General features: G+C 37.8%; 1 protein-coding gene across 2 annotated transcripts in view; it reads left to right on the plus strand.

Moving 5' to 3' along the window:
• Positions 1-10,591, plus strand: part of LOC107728043 (UDP-glucuronosyltransferase 2C1-like) — a 14,008-nt gene extending 3,417 nt beyond the window's left edge. The window contains exons 1-6 of one of the 2 annotated variants that reach the window (XM_016538112.1): positions 3,529-4,308; positions 5,515-5,663; positions 6,839-6,970; positions 8,861-8,948; positions 9,036-9,255; positions 9,691-10,591. In XM_016538112.1, the coding sequence (XP_016393598.1) occupies positions 3,594-4,308; positions 5,515-5,663; positions 6,839-6,970; positions 8,861-8,948; positions 9,036-9,255; positions 9,691-9,988 (1,602 nt within the window). In that variant the 5' untranslated portion in view covers positions 3,529-3,593 and the 3' untranslated portion in view covers positions 9,989-10,591. Of the gene's footprint in view, positions 1-3,528; positions 4,309-5,514; positions 5,664-6,838; positions 6,971-8,860; positions 8,949-9,035; positions 9,256-9,690 lie in introns of those variants that run through there. The other variant, XM_016538107.1, reaches the window with a different exon arrangement.
• The last annotated feature ends 9,650 nt before the right edge of the window (positions 10,592-20,241 follow it).

A 20,241-nucleotide genomic window follows, 5' to 3' on the forward strand; every position in this document is an offset into this window, starting at 1 on the left:
AAGTTGGAGCTAAACTCTGCAGGACACCGGCCCTCCAGGACCAAGTTTGGGCACCCCCTGAGCTAGAAGGACCAACACCACTTTGGATAGGTTACTTGAGGTTATAACACGTCATTCTGAATAGCTTCAAAATTTCCGAACAATACAAGAAACATAAAACCACTGAAAACGTGCACTTTGCCATGCAGTGATTTCACACTCGAGCAGTACATCCTGCAAATTAGATAACATTCTCAGGAGTTTTTAAGATATTTACAGGGCTTAAAGTTCTCCGGCACGGTGCCGGTGTTGTGCCCATTTTCGACCCCTGCCCTCCTTGAAATCGTTATCTGATTGCCTAATCCTAACCCCACCCCTAATCCTAACCCCTCCCCCACACCCAAACCTACCAATACTTGTGGGGTACTAATCTGGCGGGGGTCAGAATTGGGCACAACACCGGATCTCCGGCATGCAGCATTGGAAAAAAATAATCCTACATTTAAAAAAAAAAACTTGTTGATATCACTTTCGAGTTCATTAGTTCGTCTACCAATGGTATGAGAGGAGCACAGCTTTCACTCTCAACCAAACTAATATTACTAGCCAATCAGAATTTTTTGCTCTTATAAACACGAGACGCGCATAATAGTATACTGCAGAGTCGCAGCCCTGATGAATGGAGAAGCGCAACACGTTGAAAAAGCTGCGAGGCGCAATGTTCAAAGATGTCCGCCTAGCGCATAATTACATAGAAAAACTAATTAAAAAGCAGCAGACCTTTGTAAACAACTCAGAGTAATCACGACATCTCCACAAGAACGATATGATTGCCAGAACAAATTTACCGGGATTTTTGAAAAGGTCCTGTTCACACATGATCTCTTAATGGTAATTTACCGGTAATTTACCAGTAAAGACTGTATGTGTGAAAGGGGATAAACTCTTCCTCTGTATATGCTGTGAACTTGAATTGCTTAACGTTCATCTGGGAAAACTGTGCATTTTCTCAATAGATTAGCAACGTAAATCACTTATAAACCTTTGCCAACACAGGAGAATACATATTTCTAAATATGCCATTTATTGTACATCGTGATTTCAAAATAAAAGTTAACTTTTAAAATTACTAAATTTATGTTTTCCTTTTGAGCCCTCTGTGAAACTACATAAATAATTAAATCAAGTTGGTTCATTTGCATAGTCATATATTTTCTTTCTGTTGCCTTCTCAAATTTTTGCTGCAGCAGCAGTTTATTCCTGCCTTGTAAATGCATTTAAATGCATTACATTTTCAGCAAAAAAGTGAATCAAACTGACGCTTTGCTGACGCTCTCCACATGTGCCTTGTGATTGGCTTGGATTGGATTGTGATTGGGCTACCCTAACCAAACACACCTGCCTGTGGCTTCTAGTGATCCTGAAGACCTTGATGAGCTTGTTCAGGTGAGTTTGATTAGGGTTGGAGCTAAACTCTGCAGGAAATTGGACCTCGAGGGCCAGAGTTGAGAACCCATGCCTTGGGAGATGGGAAGGCTGCCGTTTTGGAGCTTTGTGCGCCACTTACTCCGTTGTAAGGAATCGTACATGTGTGTACATGCAGTACAAAGTCCTCCCACACTGACTGTCACTCCATTCCAGTTAGTGGAAGCCCCAGTCCTCCAGTGACCAGGAATTGGAGGAGGAGAAGGTAGAATGGGTCTGCCTCATCTGCCGCCTCCGCAAAGGTGGCAGGCGGAACCTGCTGCAGGCTCCTGGATTTGTTCAGAACTGCTGCAGCTTCCCCTGAGGCACCTGTGACCGCTACCATACCAACCTGATCTCACAGAATTGCAGGTTGACCATACTACCTGAGGAGTGCATTGCAGCTTCCACAGCAGAAGCTTTGTTTCTATGTGCCATGCCATGTGTTCTCCTGTCAATTGTCTAACCCCACCCCTCTAGGTATCTCATTATTGGATCATTTGCCCCCCTGCTGTCCTGTGCCAGATTTGTCGTCGAATATACTGGGCTGTGTCCCACTTCACTTTTAGACACACACTGGCAAACTTCCCTAAGCACTTCCCCTCGGGGGGAATCCCCGCTGCCATTTTGAAGTGCATTAAGTGGACAAGGGAAGTTTATATGGACAGATCCTTGACCCTTGATTTTGACTAAGGGTCATAATACTCCATAGACTAAAATGCAACACGATTATGACGTCATCGCAGATCGCGTTTAATTTATCCCCACCCCAAACAACTCTATAATATATAAATGATTTTTTAAAAACATTTATAACAGCCCAAGCATACCAATATACATATAGAATGCTGCATCAAACAAATTTGTAACTTAAAATATGTAAGTAATAAATCAACTAATTGCAGATTCCAAATGATCAAGGGAGGTTCCAATTCAGCCCACTGCGAAGGTTCCGCCAGTAGTGGGCACTCATGCAGCGTAATCAATGACATACATCTGAGTAAACGAGACGGAGGGAAGTTAGCGAGTGAACGGCATAAAAAAATTAACTGGAACACAGCACTAGTGTCCTGTTGGTTCCTGTCGTGTCACACCTTGCTGCTCCCAGGCTTGTCCTGCCCTGCCCTGTCAGAGTATTTGTTCCTTTTGTGTAGTTTTTGTTCTGTTTTTTTTTTTTTTTTTCAACCTTAAATAGAGAGCCCATTGCACGACTGAATCCTTATAATGCCTTATACAAACCTGATAGTTGGGACTGTTTTAACTGCTGCTTGCAGCTATATTTATCATTTTCATTATTCATTATGTAATTAATTATTACTTAGAAGTGCTATGTGACAGAGCTTGTTTTGGATAATGGTGATCTTTAACCACTTGCTGAAGAGATTGTTTCTCTCACATTTGAAATGGGTCTCTATGGCAGCAATTTTAAAATATGCATTATATACAATTATATACATTACAAAATATAAACAAAGCAGCTTTGTTTTTACCTTATGTAAATAAGAGGTTGCAGTAACTTAGCTAATCTCCACATTTTTAATGACATCCATAATTTTGAGAGATAAAATGCAAGGCAGAAAACCATTTCAACCATAGCGTTTTCCTATTTTTAAACAGGAGATTTAAATAATCAAATAATAAATAGGATATTATTAAATATGAATTTATTTGTATTATCCCAAGCATGTGAAATTTTATTTACAGCAGACAATCATGCGACTGGCCACATGAGCAGGGGTTCGTAGGATTACAGAACTCAGCTTAAATGTGAATAAATCGTCATCCGAATCCATAGTTTTATCAATGGGGTGCCATGTAATTTTTTTTACAGACATCCACATTAGAAACATTAACCGTCAAAAGTGTTGTTCATGGTAACATTTGCATGTCCCTCTACATAGTCAGAACAACAAAAGAAAAAAATAAAGCAATTAGATTGTCAACTGCAAGCTTGAGTTGACTGAAAGTTTAAGTCAACAGTATTCATTATCTTTTGACAAATTAGCTTGAATGAATGAGGACAAAGTGCAACTACCCTCCATAATGCAACACGACCTTTGCCCAAATCCTGTTGTGCACATAGCCTACACCGTATTTGGATCCTCGTTCCCCAGATCACACTGCACTTCCAGAAGCAGAAACATTTCATCATGGTTTCTGGGACTTTATTTGTGTTTGTACTGCTGTGTGGAGTGGAGGCTGGTCATGCTGGCAAGGTTTTGGTGTTACCAGGCGAGTACAGTCACTGGCACAACATGCGTGCGATCATTGACGCGCTGGTCGATCGCAACCACAGTGTGACGGTTCTGGTCAGTTCTTCATCACCTACTGTACCGCACACACGGAAGGAGCGCTTCGATTTCAACGTGTTTAAAGTCAACATGGAGAAAGAAGAGGCCACTGCTGTGTGGAGTGACTTTATTCATCTCTGGATGAATGACACAGCCACTAAATACGAGACAGTGTTCAACATCTGGCGAGTGATGACTAATTACATGGTGCTGGCTACTGACATTTGCAAGGGCATGTTTCATAATGAGGATCTTTTACACACGCTTCGTGAATCTCATTATGATGTGCTTTTTTCTGATCCAATGATGCCATGTTCTGACTTGATGGCACAGAAGCTGAATATCCCGCATGTCCTGTCGCTGCGCGCAACATTTGCGTATACTTTCGAGCAGCTTTGCGGTCAGTTGCCTGCGCCGCCGTCCTACGTTCCTGCAGCCGCTTTGCAAGATCACCTCACCGACCGTATGAGCTTCATAGAGAGAGTTGAAAACATGCTCCTCTACATCATACATACAACTATATTCCGACTGAACATGAAGTTTACTTTTGATCTGCTTTACACTGAAATATGGGGTAATTATTTAGTTTTTGGCCACTTTTATGCTTTAATTGTGCAGTAGTCTTTGTCTCTTTCTAGATGCTGTTTACCCTTGTGTCATACAAAGTTGATGGTTTAAATCAATTTTTCAATGAATATAAGCTACAGAATGTGTGACAGTATTTAGCAAACATATAGGTGTTAATAACATATGATCTTGCTACATTCATAATTCAAAAGTAATTCAGTCTGTAAGATATCTTAGTAAGTATTACAGTGAAAACATAAGCAACATTTTTTAACAAATAATATTATTTTACAATAGTCCATCTATTTGATTGCATGAACGGTGTTCTAAGAGTGCTAATACTGTCCAGTGGCACTTTTTTTATGGAAGCCCATTTTAATTGTAATGTGGGTAATTGAGACTTTTAATCTCACAATTCTGACTTTTTTGTTCTCACAGAATTGCGTGATATCAACTTGCAGTTCTGACTTTTCTCAGAATTGCGATATAAATTTGCAATTGCGAGAAAAAATTCAGAATTGTGAGTTTATATCTCGCAATTCTAACTTTATTTCTCACAGTTGTGAGTTTACTTCACGCAGTTCTGAGAGAGAGAAAAAACGTGCAATTGCAAGAAAAAAGTCAGAATTGTGAGATTACAAAGTTGGAATGACCTTGTTTTATGTTTTATTCAGTGGCGGAAACGTGCTTCTATTGTTTATGCATCATTTGTATCATTCTATTTCTTTGTGATTGTGCATTACAAGCATTAGTGAAGGGGGCTTTCTGTAGGTTACATAGATACACCAGTAGGTGGTGACAGTGGCTGTCTTTATGAGTGAGTCATTGAATAAGTCACTCAACTGATTAGTTAAAAACTGGTTTATTCAGGACATTTGCACTTGGCATACTGTTAAATTACAGGTATTTGCATAAACAGGTATTGTAAAATGTAAAAAACTGTATGTCAGACTTGCTCTTTTCCATAAAATGAAAATGCATTGTTTGCCAAGATTTGGGGGTAGACATCAAATAATCCCATCAACTGGAAAAAAATTAAGCATGTACATGCTTGAACCTGACTATTTTGTTGATTGGATTTGAAAATACCTTTACTTACAGTTTTCTTGAGTGTTCAAGAAGGCTGCTGTAAATGAAGCAAAAGAAAGCAAAATATCTGAATAGTTGACAGGCGGTAAATCAACAAGTAGCATAACTTTTCCTTATGTCACAGGCAAACCCACAACAATGTGTGAGACCATGGGAAAAGCCGACATCTGGTTGATTAGAACTTACTGGGATTTTGAGTATCCACGCCCACTCCTGCCTAATTTTAAATTTGTTGGAGGACTACACTGCAAACCCGCCAAGCCTCTGTCAAAGGTAATGGCTTGGCTTTGCCATCTATTTTGAAATATCTGCTCTTCTGAAATATTCTTGATGCCTTTACTTTTTTTTTGCTTTAAGACATTGCATTAATCCTTGCTTGAATAGATCAAGTAATATTGTAACTTCATGCCCGTGGATGTATGGAGCGGGATCTCATTTAGCTACCGTAGGAAACTCAGAAGCAAAGACGAGGAGACTCTGCTGTATCTTCAGCAGGATTCTTCATTGAGAACATGCTGTGTGGCACTTCAGTCATCAAAGTCTGACTATGGCAGGCATACATTGTATTTTAGGCATTCAGTGGGCAGTCCTTGTCCATATTGGTCTTACACCCTGGGGTTAAACAGAGGTGAGAAAATGTACCCCAAACTGAGAGCTCAAACAGACCTAATTTACATCAAATGGCCTAAAGTCTTTTGAGGACCAGCATGCCTAAACTTTATAAATAACATCACCACATGTTTTAAAATGCCCCTATTATGCCATTTTTACGGTTCCTAATATTGTTTTGGGAGTCTCCTACAATAGGATTACATGCATGCAAGGTGACGTCATGGAAGGGGGATTCGAATTAACTATTATAACTATCACATTATTTGTGATACTAACGACTCGTTTTAGCTGTACAGAGTCGATTCTTTATTTTGGGAGACAATAACTTTATTTATCGTGCACTTTCAGCTTTACAACTTTGCAGATCGTTTACATTCCCATACAGCTACATTACACACTGCATGAAAGGCAATAATGGAAATGGCATAATAGGGGCACTTTAAGCACCACCTGGTCACTAGAACTATAGACATGTAAATATTCACACATAGTTTGACTCAGCAGGAAGAAAAGAGACTGGCAAACCCCCCTCACTGGAAACTATATTCAATCTAATCAGTAAACTGATGCTGATCAGGTTTATCATGTTCATCATGTTCACCTTGATTGCTCAATACAATGTAGTTCACCTTAGTTTTTCATGCGATATGTCAAAATGTAGAAACAGCAGATCTTAAAAAGATACTGTGGATTTACAGTGTCAGTCCCATTTTGTAAACTGCACGTGGCACGACATTTCTGATGGAAAATCAGTTCCGTTTTTAGTCACTAATGAAAAGCTGGATATAGGGAAAAAACATGTCAGGACTGTATGTGCTCATTTGTTTGTCTTTTAGGAACTGGAGGAGTTTGTTCAGAGCTCAGGAGATCATGGCATCGTTGTCTTCTCACTGGGTTCCATGATCGGAAACCTGACATTGGAAAGAGCAAACACTATTGCTTCTGCTCTTGGCCAGATCCCACAAAAGGTGTGTAGCTACCTTTTTATAGCAATAGAACAGCTGCCTTGGTTCTAGAAATATTTTTTCCAGTAATTTTGTCTGTAGGGAATTCAGTCCCAAAAACCAAAAGGTACAAGACTGTGTACTTAATGTCTTTAATGAGGCAATATGTTTCTCATTGTGAATTATGGACAGTTCAGCCAAAAATGAAAATTCCCTCATCAATTAATCATCGTCATGTTGTTTCAAGCTCGTAACACTTTCGTTCATCTTCGAAACACAAATGAATATGTTTAATGAAACCTGAGATTTCTGTCCCTTCATTCAAAATCCATTCCACCGAAACTTTCAGAATTTAAAGAAGTTCATAAAGACATCATAACAGTAATCCATATGAATCAAGCAATTTAATCCAAGTCTTCTGAAGAGACACAATTGCTTTACATGATGAATAGATTTAATTTAGGTATTATTCACATATAAAAATCGATCAATGCACATACACGTCAAATATGGGCAATATCAGTGACAACAAACCTTGCTGGTTCTTGCGCATTAAGAAAGCACATTTGAGCTTCTCTGTTTACCATAATTGATTTGCTCTATGTATATGTTTATAAGTGAATTGAAGCCTAAATTAATCTGCTCATCATACAAAGCAATGATGTACTCTCTTAAAGGGTTAGTTCACCCAAAAATTAAAATTAGCCCATGAAGTACTCACGCTCAAGGCATCCTAGGTGTGTATGACTTTCTTCTTTCAGACGAATCCAATCGGATTTATATTAAAAATTGTCTTGGATCTTCCAAGCTGTTTAATGGCAGTCAGCGGGTGTTGCAGTGCATCAGTCCAAAATAAGTGAAATAAAGTGTATCCATTCATAATAAAAAGTGCCTCTCACGGCTTCGGGGGGTGAACAAAGGCCTCCTGTAGCGAATCGATGCGTTTTTGTAAGAAAAATATCCATATTCAAAACGTAATAATCACTTTAATCTAGCTTGTGCCAACTGTTGTACACGGAAGCAGTTCTGGGCAGATGACGTATGAGGGCGGCGTTGCGCATGCGCCGCTCAGAAGTATTGAACAAGGAAGCGCAGCGGAGAGATCAAAACAAAACAACGGTCACGAATTAGAAGTACAAAACGAGGATTTGTAAAGAAGAATGTTGGAGGATTTCGATATAAGCCAAGAAGAGACTGGTTTTCCTTTGCTAAAGTATGGAAACTTTGCTTCCTTTGCTCCTTTTTTGCATTATTGACACACTATTTTCCTAATTAATGCTGTACGGTTGCTTTGACACAATCTGTATTGTTAAAAGCGCTATATAAATAAAGTTGACTTGACTTGACTTGACTCCTGTAAACAAACGTTGTTTTTCACGAGACTCACCGGCGCATGTGCAACGCCGACATCTTACATCATCCTCCCGGAGCTGCTTCCGTGTACAACTGTTAGCGCAAGCTAGATTAAAGTGATTATTACGTTTTGAATATGGATATTTTTCTTACAAAAATGCATCGATTCGCTACAGGAGGCCTTTGCTCACCCCCCGGAGCCGTGTGAGACACTTTTTATTATGAATGGATGCGCTTTATTTCACTTCATTTGGACTGATGAACTGCAAAACCCGCTGACTGCCATTAAAAAGCTTGGAAGATCAAAGACATATACACCTAGGATGCCTTGAGGGTGAGTAATTCATGGGCTAATTTTCATTTTTGAGTGAACTAACCCTTTAACAACCTCAGAGTTTTTTAGGTGTGTTTTAAAAGGGTTAAAAAAAAATTTTAAGAAAAAATCAATACACTTTTTTTTGTACAGAACCCAAGTTTTCTATAAACTTGCTGCTTAAGTGTTCATATACTCAGTGCTATAAAGCAACTGTTAATAAGTTTTCCATACGTGTATTTGCACAGGTTGTTTGGCGTTATAATGGGAAAACACCAGAAACTCTCGCCCCCAATACAAAACTCTATGACTGGATCCCACAGAATGATTTGCTTGGTAAGGAAACTGTTGTTATGTGTGCTCGTTATACATAAAGACGATTAATTTATGTCTCATAGATTCAGACTTTATTTTATCTGATAGGTCATCCAAAAACAAAGGCCTTCATTACCCATGGTGGGACAAATGGACTGTATGAGGCTATTTATCATGGTGTCCCAATGGTGGGCTTGCCACTGTTTGCTGACCAGCCTGATAATCTAATGCACATGAAAACCAAAGGAGCTGCTGTAGTTCTTGATATCAACTCAATGCAGCCCAAAGACCTGGTGGATGCTCTCAAAACTGTCGTAAATAATCCATCGTGAGTTAGTCCTTTGTAAATTTGAAATGAGCTTTGAAATAATCTATTACTAAAGGCCATTTCCAGTTAGTTTCCTTAGTTTAGAAATAAGCCTAACGTTTTTGTTTGTTTGGTTTACTAAAAAGGCTAGAGACAGGGTGTAAAATGTTTTGTTTTCTACATTTACATTGGATTTTGAACAAAAACTAACACTACAATTATAATTTCACCTCAAGGAAAATAATACATAGAGAAGAGTACATATAAATGTACATAAGAGTTTTATTTTTGGTCATTTGATTACAACGGCCACCTTCAGTATTCACTTTAATCCTGATACCATAGAAAAAGTCTCTAGTTCAAAGTATGGCTTGTCACATTATATATTTAGAAACGTTTGTGCTTTTGTAGAGCTTGTCTTGTGTTAAGCAGCGCTTCCATTTCTTCTCTAATAAGGTACAAGGAGAGCATCATGAGACTGTCCAGAATCCACCATGATCAGCCAATGAAGCCTCTGGACCAGGCAGTTTACTGGATCGAATTTGTGATGCGGCATAAAGGAGCTAAACATCTACGAGTTCAGGCACATGATCTGAGCTGGTATCAGTACCACTGCCTGGATGTAGTGGCCTTCTTACTCTCAATCGTTGCACTGATCACATTCCTCTTCATTAAAACATGCCGTTGCCTTTTCCGTAAATGTTTCAGAAAGACTCGTCCTGATGGCAAAGCACAAAAGAGTAAAAAAGAGTGAAAGCGAAGTAGGTTAGCATAGAAGCATTGCCGTCAATTGACTGTGGTATGTGTGTTGTCATCACATGTGTATGATGGCCAGTGTGCATTTTGTGTACATTCCAAACTTTATGTTCTTAATGAAATATATGTGAATGTTCATGTAAAATAAAAAACGAAGTGCCTCAGGTTAAAAATAGTGCAGGAAACTCTTTTCTTTCTGCCCTGTCATTTTTCATGACTATTGAACTATAACAAAAATGAAGGCTGACATCCATCCATTCTCTATGTCCTGTGTAAGAAGGGTGACAGGTGAGTGTGATACATGTGTGTAGTGAAAGCCCATAGTTAAGAGTGACATAAAACATTCTACGTTATTTGCTGAATGAAATCCAATACTTGTTTCATACCGATCGTTGGGTGCTGATCCCGAAAGTAGTGCTTTTGCACATTTCAGAGCAGTTTTGCTTCCGACAGCTGTTTGTAAGGTGAAGAGGTCTTGTTTTATACCTTAATCAGCAGGAAAATGAAAGACATGATTCCTGTTTTCCTCTGAGCCAGATAACAACTATTTGTTCCATTTTCAGCCATTTTTCACATTAATGATTCTGAAAACATTATTTTATGCCTAATCCTATTTTATTTTTAATTGCTGCTATAACAGTTTTCTTCATTGGAACATTTTGCATATTCCTGTACTCTGAAATACAGCATGTAGTTATGCAAAATAAAGCAGTCAGAGTGGGAGTTGCAAGGTTAGCAAAGTTTAAGTCAGCAGTATCATTATCTTTTGGGAAAATGGTTCAAGTTCGACTCAAAAAGACTGAAACAAATAGTTTTAAATCATAAAGTTGTGCTACACACCACTCTTATCTGTCAGTTTGACTGGATGAACTGTAAATTTTCCTTTGTATTCTATTTTCAGATGTAAGAAGAATAATGTAATGCTTGGTATTTCAATATGACTCAGTAGAACAATATCTATGGCTTCTGCATTATTTCATTCCTGATTCTTTTCTTTTCTTTCTTCTCATTTGTAGCCCTCTGTAAAAGTATGAAAAAAGACAAAGTATGTTTGTGCATTTGTGCTCTGCTCCCCTGATTTAATTTAGGATATATCCCATGAAGAATGCATTGGAATGTATAAATCTTTTTTTTTTCTCCCCAAATCTTCATGTCTCTTTCCAGGTTTGTTTTCACATGGATGCTTTAAAATGTAACTATCTGTTCTTCAGGACCATACAGTTCTCAACAGAATTGTTACTGTGTGTAGCAGTGTTTACTGCAACAATATCTGTTATTTGGTACAAAACTCAGGAAATGCTGGTGTGGGCATATTTATACCAGAATGTAAAGTAAAAAAGGAATATCTAATTACGTAGTCATAATCACAGAAGAGCTGCAATATCACTGGGTTTACAATTAGTGGAGGAAGTCAAACCAAATTACACAGCATTAGTACTATAAAACAAAAAAAATTTTAATAGAAATGTATACTTCACTTTTCAAACGTAGAAAAATCATATACGTGTTGTTCATTAAAACAGGAGTTCAAGGAAATGAAAGAGCTGACAAATTAGCAAAAACAACAAAACCATAGATTTTCCTTTGTAAAAAATAAGGTAAATCATTCATTAAAAAAGCAACATTGACAACTGGCAAAGACTTGGATACAGACATTAAAGGCAGAGAATATTACAAAATTCCAAAATCAATTAAGTTTAAAGCATTTAGAAGTGAAACGGAATAAATCATTTGTACAAGGTTATGGTTGAGACATGTAAGACTTTACACATTATTTACAGTCCTATTTATGAAGGTTAAATCGTAGCAAAACTCGAGAGCTTGTTGATTTGAATGTGAGAACTTGTCATATTAATATTCGCATTTGTAAGTTGAAATCTACACTCAGTTCTGATGTGAAAGCTGAATCTTTTGATTTGCACACACAGACAATTATCAAAATACCCATGTTTTGAATTTGAAGTTGCAGATTAATAGTTACAAATGTGTAAGATGACATTCACATAAACAAAATGATAGACACAAATAGGACTGGGTGGTATGACGGTATATATCGTTGCCGCGGTATAAAATGTCATCTGTAACAGATTTTTTTTTTATTCTGTGTATACCGCGACATGTAAATAAGTGAGCATGAGACTGAGACGCTACCATTTGTTTAAGAAACATGGAGAAAGATGAACGAACAGATCAGGAGGATCCACAAAGAATTCAGTTTTCTAAAGGGTTGATAATAACGTGATATTGTTGGAACAAAGGTACAGAAGACAACTGCGAGAGCAGTGCAGAACCCGGACAGTTTAGAGGAGCGCACAGGCTCACAACAGAGGAAGCATTATCAATTAAGCTTACTTGACTACAATAGTTCATATATCAAAGTCATAACGAATAGAAATAGCCTTAATTAATGTATAGTTATCGGCAACTTTCCGCCTCTCATGTGTACAGTTAATTTAGAAGCATCTGCTCTATAGTTCTCACTGTACTTTGAAGTCACACACTGATCGGTCTGTGTAGCGCAGCTTCAAGTCGAACACACCTATTGTTTTAACTTGCTAGCTAATGTAATTTACTTATTTATTTTGCTTGTTATCAGATATAATCTACTCTAGAGGGACTTTGTTGTTATTGATTTTTTGCGGAAGTCTACCGGAAGTTCAGTTTGGGCCACAAAAGCATGCATGCACAGTAACGTTTGTTTATGTTGTTGCCGTTGATTGAAACGGTCTATATTGACAAGAAGTGAAAGCCAATAGAACGTTCCATTGCAACACCAGCGCCCAGCAGCAGTCCTCGAGAGAGACTCGGCAGTAGAGGTCTTCTCGGGTCCTAAAATATGTACCCGACCCGAATCACTTCTTACCTGAACCCCACGTGCATACATTTTTTTCTTTTTTAAACCCGACCCGAGACAGACCCGATGAAATCAGACCTAAGTCCGACCCGACGGCATTTATTTTCTAACCCGATTGGACCCGAACGTAAACGGCATTGACATGTACACAGCCTCCAGCCCTGCAGTCAGTCAGGAAAAATCCCGATGTCCTGCAGACTGATTTGGCCGCTTATCCATTACTTTGATTTATTTAACATTTATTCAGTTTATTATTACTTTTTTAGTGCCTGTGTAGCAGGTGTTGATTATAAATTGGTTTATTGTAAATTCACTCAAAATCCTTATGTTTTTCTGTTGGTAAATAATGTATATATATATATGTGAGAAAAGAAAAGAAAAAGATTTATTTTAGTTCTTTACGAGTTCCGTGCGCATCGCCGTTGTGACGTCACTGGCGCGCTGCGCGAAAATCCTTATGTTTTTCTGTTGGTAAATAATGTATATATATATATGTGAGAAAAGAAAAGAAAAAGATTTATTTTAGTTCTTTACGAGTTCCGTGCGCATCGCCGTTGTGACGTCACTGGCGCGCTGCGCGCATTTGCTTCAGTCCGCGGGAGGTCTGAGCAGAGCGAGGTATGCATTTTGTTCAGTCTTGTTCAGAAGAGTGTTCAAAGGGAAATCATCACCAATTACTTGATCAGTGTTTTGTTATGATGTGCAAATGAGTTACATGAATATGTTACCTTTTTCTTAGAACTGAGTTTAAAGCTGTTTTAACCTGCAAAAGTGTAGTTTTAACCGAGAGAATGCAGTGTGACATTGTCAGCGTGAAAATTAGCCTGTGAAAGTTAGCCTATGAAGCGTGGCTGCTGATTTCTCTTTTTTTGTGTGAATGTTTAGCAGGAGCAGGCTTGATTGTACAACGAATAATTAACTGCATGGTTTCTACTGATGCAGGTACAGTTTCTTATGTGTTTTCATAATTTCTCTGTGTGTTCAAACTTGAATTGGTTTTCATGTATATACAAAATGCTGGAAATGTTGAATTCATTAAGTGAAGTCTTTTATATAACACATCTTCTGCATATGTTGTTATGTTGAATTTGAAGTGATCATTAGTTGCTACTATTTTCTTTATATTATTTCTTCATCTTGTAAAATATGAAATTCTCTGTATTGTGAACTCTTGCTTGAGTCCGCGGGAGGTCTGAGCAGAGCGAGCAGGCTTGATTGTACAACTAATAATTAACTGCATGGTTTCTACTGATGCAGAGCACTTAACATAAAAGGCAACTGAACCAGTGGACTGACTCCAGTGTTTATTCCACACCCCACATCACAACGCAGAGGGGTAGTCAAGTCAAGTCAAGTCAAGTCACCTTTATTTAGCAATCTCACGGTCTCACGGTCGAGCCGTGAAGGGCTGAACCGGCTACACCTGCCTGATAGATACAAGTTATTTCTGAGTTCAGCTTTCAATTGTGACCACTGGATTTGAAAAGTAAACGTGAAAGTTTGATAAAAATTAAATCGATAGCCTAATAATTCATGGATTCGCTAGTGTTGTCTGCAAACTAATCTCTGGCGAAAGGCTTCTGCACACAAAAAAGAAAAGCCCTGCATGAGCACGCAGCATAATGAAGAGAATTGATTTTCCTGATGGATCTAATTTCTATGATATGATTTCTGTCTGCGAGGTTACAAACGTAAGCTCCTTTTCTATGTACGTTCCTCACTTAACATGAATGTGCAAGTGCACATCCGGGACAGTTTAAAAGAATTCGGGTCTTATTGGGTCCATTTGGAAAAAGCTAATTTATTTGAAATTACCCGAGACCTGAGGCCACTAATACCGAACCCGACCAGTGTCCGAGGCACTCGTAGAAGTTTTCTGTCACGGTCTGTCATGGAAAACTCGGGAAAGCATAGAAGATCCAAATGCAGTTTATTAGTCCCAAAACAAAGATAAACAAACAGAGCAAAAACACTGGCAAGCGGTATATCACAAACACAGAATCCATAAACACAAAGAAACAGAAGCAATACCGCAGCAACAAAAGACTAGGTGAGCATGGTATTTATCACAGTGAGCTAATGGGTAAATGGTCAACAGCTGGAGGTAATGAAATAATCAGTGCAAGGGGTGATGGGAACTGAAGTCCAGAACAAAACAAACAATGATCCAGAAGTCTGCCCTCTGGTGGCTGTCAAGGGCACACCAGCTGTTACATATTTATTTGATTTGGGGCTTGTTTTAACATTTCAATTTAGTTTTGTTATTTACATTTACATTCATTACACAACCGAGATGAATGAAGCCATGATTTTACACCTTCCGGTATAGTAGGTGGCGGTATATGCACCTTTAACGATGGTCTGTAACTCGCCATGAACAAGAAGGAGATGAAACAGGAGGTTTTGCTGATTGTTTACAGTGTTGCCAACTTAGCAATTTTGTTGCTAAATTGAGCAACTTTTCAGACTACCCTAGCGATTTTTTCTTCCAAAAGCACCTAGTAACAAATTTAGCTATTTTTACATTTTATTTGGCTACTTTTAGCAACTTTTCATAAGTGACTCAAACAATAAAAAGGCACACATTTTCCATCTAAATTTAACAAAAAGAGGAGACCAAAGATGCCTAGCAGTACACACATCACATGAATTAAGTTATTGCTATTTGCAAATGCTCAATTTGATGATAATAATAATAATTAAATAATTGTTCATTTATGATACACCTTGTTAATAGCTTGTACCTGTGATTGTTGATCAGTTAGTACACTGTAAGAAAAATATCTAGAAAAATGGAAAAGGTACTAGTAATTTTCCAGGACATTATCCGCTATCCATTATCCGTTGTAACCCGAAAACACAAAATACAAGGCGTAATTTAAAATGCATTCAAAAACCTGTGAATTCTTTTCTTAGAGTGTAGTATACTGACTATTAATACACTGCTTAAAACTATAATTGTTCAGAATGTGTAGTTTTACAAGTTTACTAGCTAATAAAAAAAAACTTAAATTGTAATCATTCAAAAATGTGTAAATGTTCAATAATTCAAGGTTGTATATTAAAATAGTTATTTATATTTTAATATTATATTATGCATTTATATTATTTTACGAACAAATCTAAATTAGCATATAGAAATATATACTTTTTGCTGAGATTTGATGTGGTGAAAATTGTGCGGCGTGATTACGCAATGACGTCATCGCGCAATGACATGACAATGTCATTTAGCAACTTTTAGCAACAAATCGACCTTCCTTTAGCAACTTCCCCTGAAGATCGCAAGGAGGGTTTTGGCGGGTTAGCATCAACTGTGCTGAGACTGGAGAGGATGGATGCAGGTAGCATGGACGAAGAAGATGATTCTTCACTAACTGGAAGTGAGGGATGGTCTCAGATTTCAAACAAACGGAAAAATAGAGAGTCCGAGTCGGATGACAACAATATAGAGGTAGGAGGAATCAAGGTGAGGAAAGTGGAGGTAGAATACAAAGTAATTGTCACATTTTCTGGAATGATCGAAAACATCAACAATCCGATAAGATTTACGAAAATAATCAAAAAGTCGATTGGTAACATTAAATCAGCAAGGTACTTATCAAACAATCGTGTCCTCCTTTTTTGTGTTGACAAAAAGCAACAAGAGGCTATAAGATTTACGAAATTAATCAAAAAGTCGATTGGTAACATTAAATCAGCAAGGTACTTATCAAACAATCGTGTCCTCTTTTTTTGTGTTGACAAAAAGCAACAAGAGGCTGCATTAAAGATCAAAGAGTTAGGTGGTGCAGCAGTTAAATGTCATGTACCAGGCGAACTTAACCAACTTAAAGGAGTGACCACAGGGGTGCCTGTGTCCTTATCAGACGAGGTATTAAAAACACAGATAATGAACGAAATGGTGACGGAGGTGAAGCGTTTGCAATCCAATAGAAATGGCAGGAAAGAAATCAGTACTACTGTAGCAATAACCTTCAAATGCAAAAACTTACCGGAGCGTATCAAAATTGGATATATGAGCTACATGGTTCGTCCATATGTGAGACCAGTAATGAGATGTTTCAATTGTCAAAGATTGGGACATGTAGCAGCAGTTTGTAAAGGGAAAAAAAGATGCTGTAAATGTGGCGGAGATCATGAATATGGACAATGTGGAGAGGGGGTGGAACCAAAATGTTGCAACTGTGGAGGACCACACAGTGCAGCATATCTAGGCTGTGAAGCCCAAAAAAGAGTGCAAGAAGTAATGAGAGACAAAACAGTACAAAATATAACATATGCTCAAGCGGTCAAGCAAGTTCAGGCGGGTGATAGAAACATGAAGGAAAACAACATAATTCAATCTAAAGAGTCATGCACTCACAAATGTCTCATGGAGGGAAGCATGCTAGTGGTAAACAAAATACATTTTGTGGCATTTGTAGCAGAAGTAATAAATTGCACAGCGCAAACAACCAAAAGAACTGAAAAACTGAAAATCATAGTATCTGCAGCTGCTCGACATTTGGATATTAATGAAATTTCAGTAGATCAGATCCAAATATTACTTGGACAATCTGAAGGAACTACGGGGACAAGTGACTAGTCAGGTAGTCAAAGAAGTAAAACTATCAAATGAAAATAATACAATGGAATGCTCGAAGTTTAATTGCGAATGGCCAAGAATTTAAAACATTTGTACATCAGTTAATAGTGGTACCAGACATTATCTGCGTTCAAGAGGCTTGGCTTAATTCACAATTAAATTTTACCATTCCTGGGTACATATCGGTCAGGAAGGACCGAATTGGAGCAAGTGGTGGGGGATGTGGAACCTTTGTGAATGAGGGGGTAGCTTTTAGAGAAATAGTATTAGATACTCAAAGTGAATGTGTTGTTGTAGAGGTGTGGACAAGTGAAGGGGGAATAAAGGTGATAAACTTTTATAATCCATGCAAGGAGTTATCACTAGATGAATTAAATATAATAAGAAACAAGGCTGGGGATAATTTGATATGGTGTGGGGATTTTAATTCTCATAATCCACTTTGGGGAAGTTTACACACAGATAGTAATGGAAGGGTAGTAAGAGTTTATGGAAGAACAAGGGTTAGTATGTTTAAATGATGGGAAGGGCACTAGATTCAATATAAGGGATTCATCCACTGCATGTTTAGACCTAACATTAGTTCCTGGAAATATAGCTTTGAAGTGTAAATGGGAAGTTTTAGAGCATACAACATTAGGAAGTGATCATTTTCCGATAACATGTAATATTGGTATGGAAATATATAAACAAACTAGTACAAAGCAAACTAGATGGAGATTTGTTAAAGCTGATTGGGATAAATGTAACAAATTATGCACTAATGAATTGGCGAAATTTAGTACTGAAGATGATATAGACACATGTTGTACTAGATTAAATTCAATTATTATTAAAGCAGCTGAAGAATCCATACCTAAATCAGAGGGTAAAGGCAGAATTGCACAACAATAGGAAGGGAAACTCAGGTAGGAGAAGTTTGGAATGAAAACACAGCTCCGATCACAGCATCCTCCATCCTCCTGTTGTTAATGTTGTTCTTCTTTGTTTCTGTTGTTGAACACCGCGCACAAATGACGACGCTGTCGACCGGCTTACGTCACTTCTTATGGTGCGTTCAAGTCATGTCGGATAGATCGCATTTACGAGTAGAACGCACATGAACGCCACCACAAAGTCGTTATTATGAGTGGGAAACTCGAAATTTTCTTTAAGCCCCGAGTTTCCGAGTTGGGGGCGTGTCAATGAGAAACATGGCGGAATCGATGGATGCAACGTCTGTAGTTGACAGTAAATTTTTGTTTAAATTGATAGTTTAGTTGTCCTATAAACTTAAATTGGTCATGTTCTTGTTACGCTAGTTACGCTAGTAACTAGTTAATTAAATCCAAGTAAAAAAAATGCTATCATTACTTTTTAAAAACGCAAAACACACCTGATGCGAATTCTTGCTCTTCATTTTCTATAAGCAGAGTTAACAGACCCTGTTGTATTTTCTTGTAATTTATTAAAAGAAGGTACACCGCCATCTTGTGCCGACTAAACTGACTTGAACGCACCTGACGTCGTAATTACGACTTGTCAACTCGTAAGCACGAACGTCCCAGGAGGACTTGAACGCAGCATCAGTACACACTCTCGGTGCGAATGCAACCCTTTAAATAGTACTGGGAAATAGTTCGCGCAAAATCGTCCCAGTACTTTAGTACTGTACATTTAGTTCTGGAACTAAAGCGGTGCGAAAAGCCCTATAGACACATGTTGTACTAGATTAAATTCAATTATTATTAAAGCAGCTGAAGAATCCATACCTAAATCAGAGGGTAAAGGCAGAATCAGGATTGTACCTTGGTGGAATGAAGACTGCACTAAAGCAGTTAAAGAAAGGAATAAGGCATTTAGGGAGCTAAGGAAAACATTAATTCCTACAACTTTAATATATCAGAGAAAAAGGGCAGAGGCAAGGAAGATAATTAAGCAAGCTAAAAGGAAATATTGGCAAACATTTTGCACTACAATAGGAAGGGAAACTCAGGTAGGAGAAGTTTGGAATGTCCTTAAAAAGATGGTTGGAGTTTATAGATCTCAAAATATACCAGCTTTAGTAGATGAAGAGAAAACAGCAGTGACTGAAATGGAAAAAGCTGAAATGTTAGCATACCAAATTTGCTATAAGATGATTAAACTTATGGATGAAGTATTACTTAAAATATTATTGGATTTCTTTAATAAAATATGGATGGAAGGACAACTGCCTTCATCCTGGAAACAAGCAATCATAGTTCCTATTCTTAAACCAGGAAAAGATTCTTCAAAAGCCGGAAATTATAGACCGATTGCTCTGACATCCAACTTATGCAAAGTGATGGAGAAGATGATTATTAATCGTTTACAGTATGTCTTAGAAAGCAAATGATTAATAGCAGCTTATCAGTTTGGCTTTCGACCTGGTAGATCTACGTTAGATGCATTAATAAGACTAGAAACTGATATAAAGAAAGCGTTATCAATGAAGGAGGTGTTAGTTGGAGTCTTTTTAGATACTGAAAAAAAGGCATACGATATGATGTGGAGAGAAGGATTGTTATTAAAGTTGCAGAGAATAAGAATTGAAGGTAGATTTTATAATTGGGTTTTAAGTTTCTTATTTGGTCGATCAATTCAAGTCAAAGTGGGTAATACATTATCTCAGATGGTGAGTGTCGAAAATGGAACACCTCAGGGTAGTGCTATAAGACCGGTTTTATTTCATATTATGATTAATGATGTGTTTGAAGGAATTCATCCAGGAATTAAAACAGCATTATACGCAGATGATGGAGTATTGTGGAAGAGAGGAAGGAATGTCAAATATATTGTGGAAAAAATC

The sequence above is a fragment of the Sinocyclocheilus rhinocerous genome, unplaced genomic scaffold, assembly GCF_001515625.1.
Source record: "Sinocyclocheilus rhinocerous isolate Xijiao unplaced genomic scaffold, SAMN03320098_v1.1 scaffold1364, whole genome shotgun sequence".
NCBI lineage: Eukaryota > Metazoa > Chordata > Actinopteri > Cypriniformes > Cyprinidae > Sinocyclocheilus > Sinocyclocheilus rhinocerous.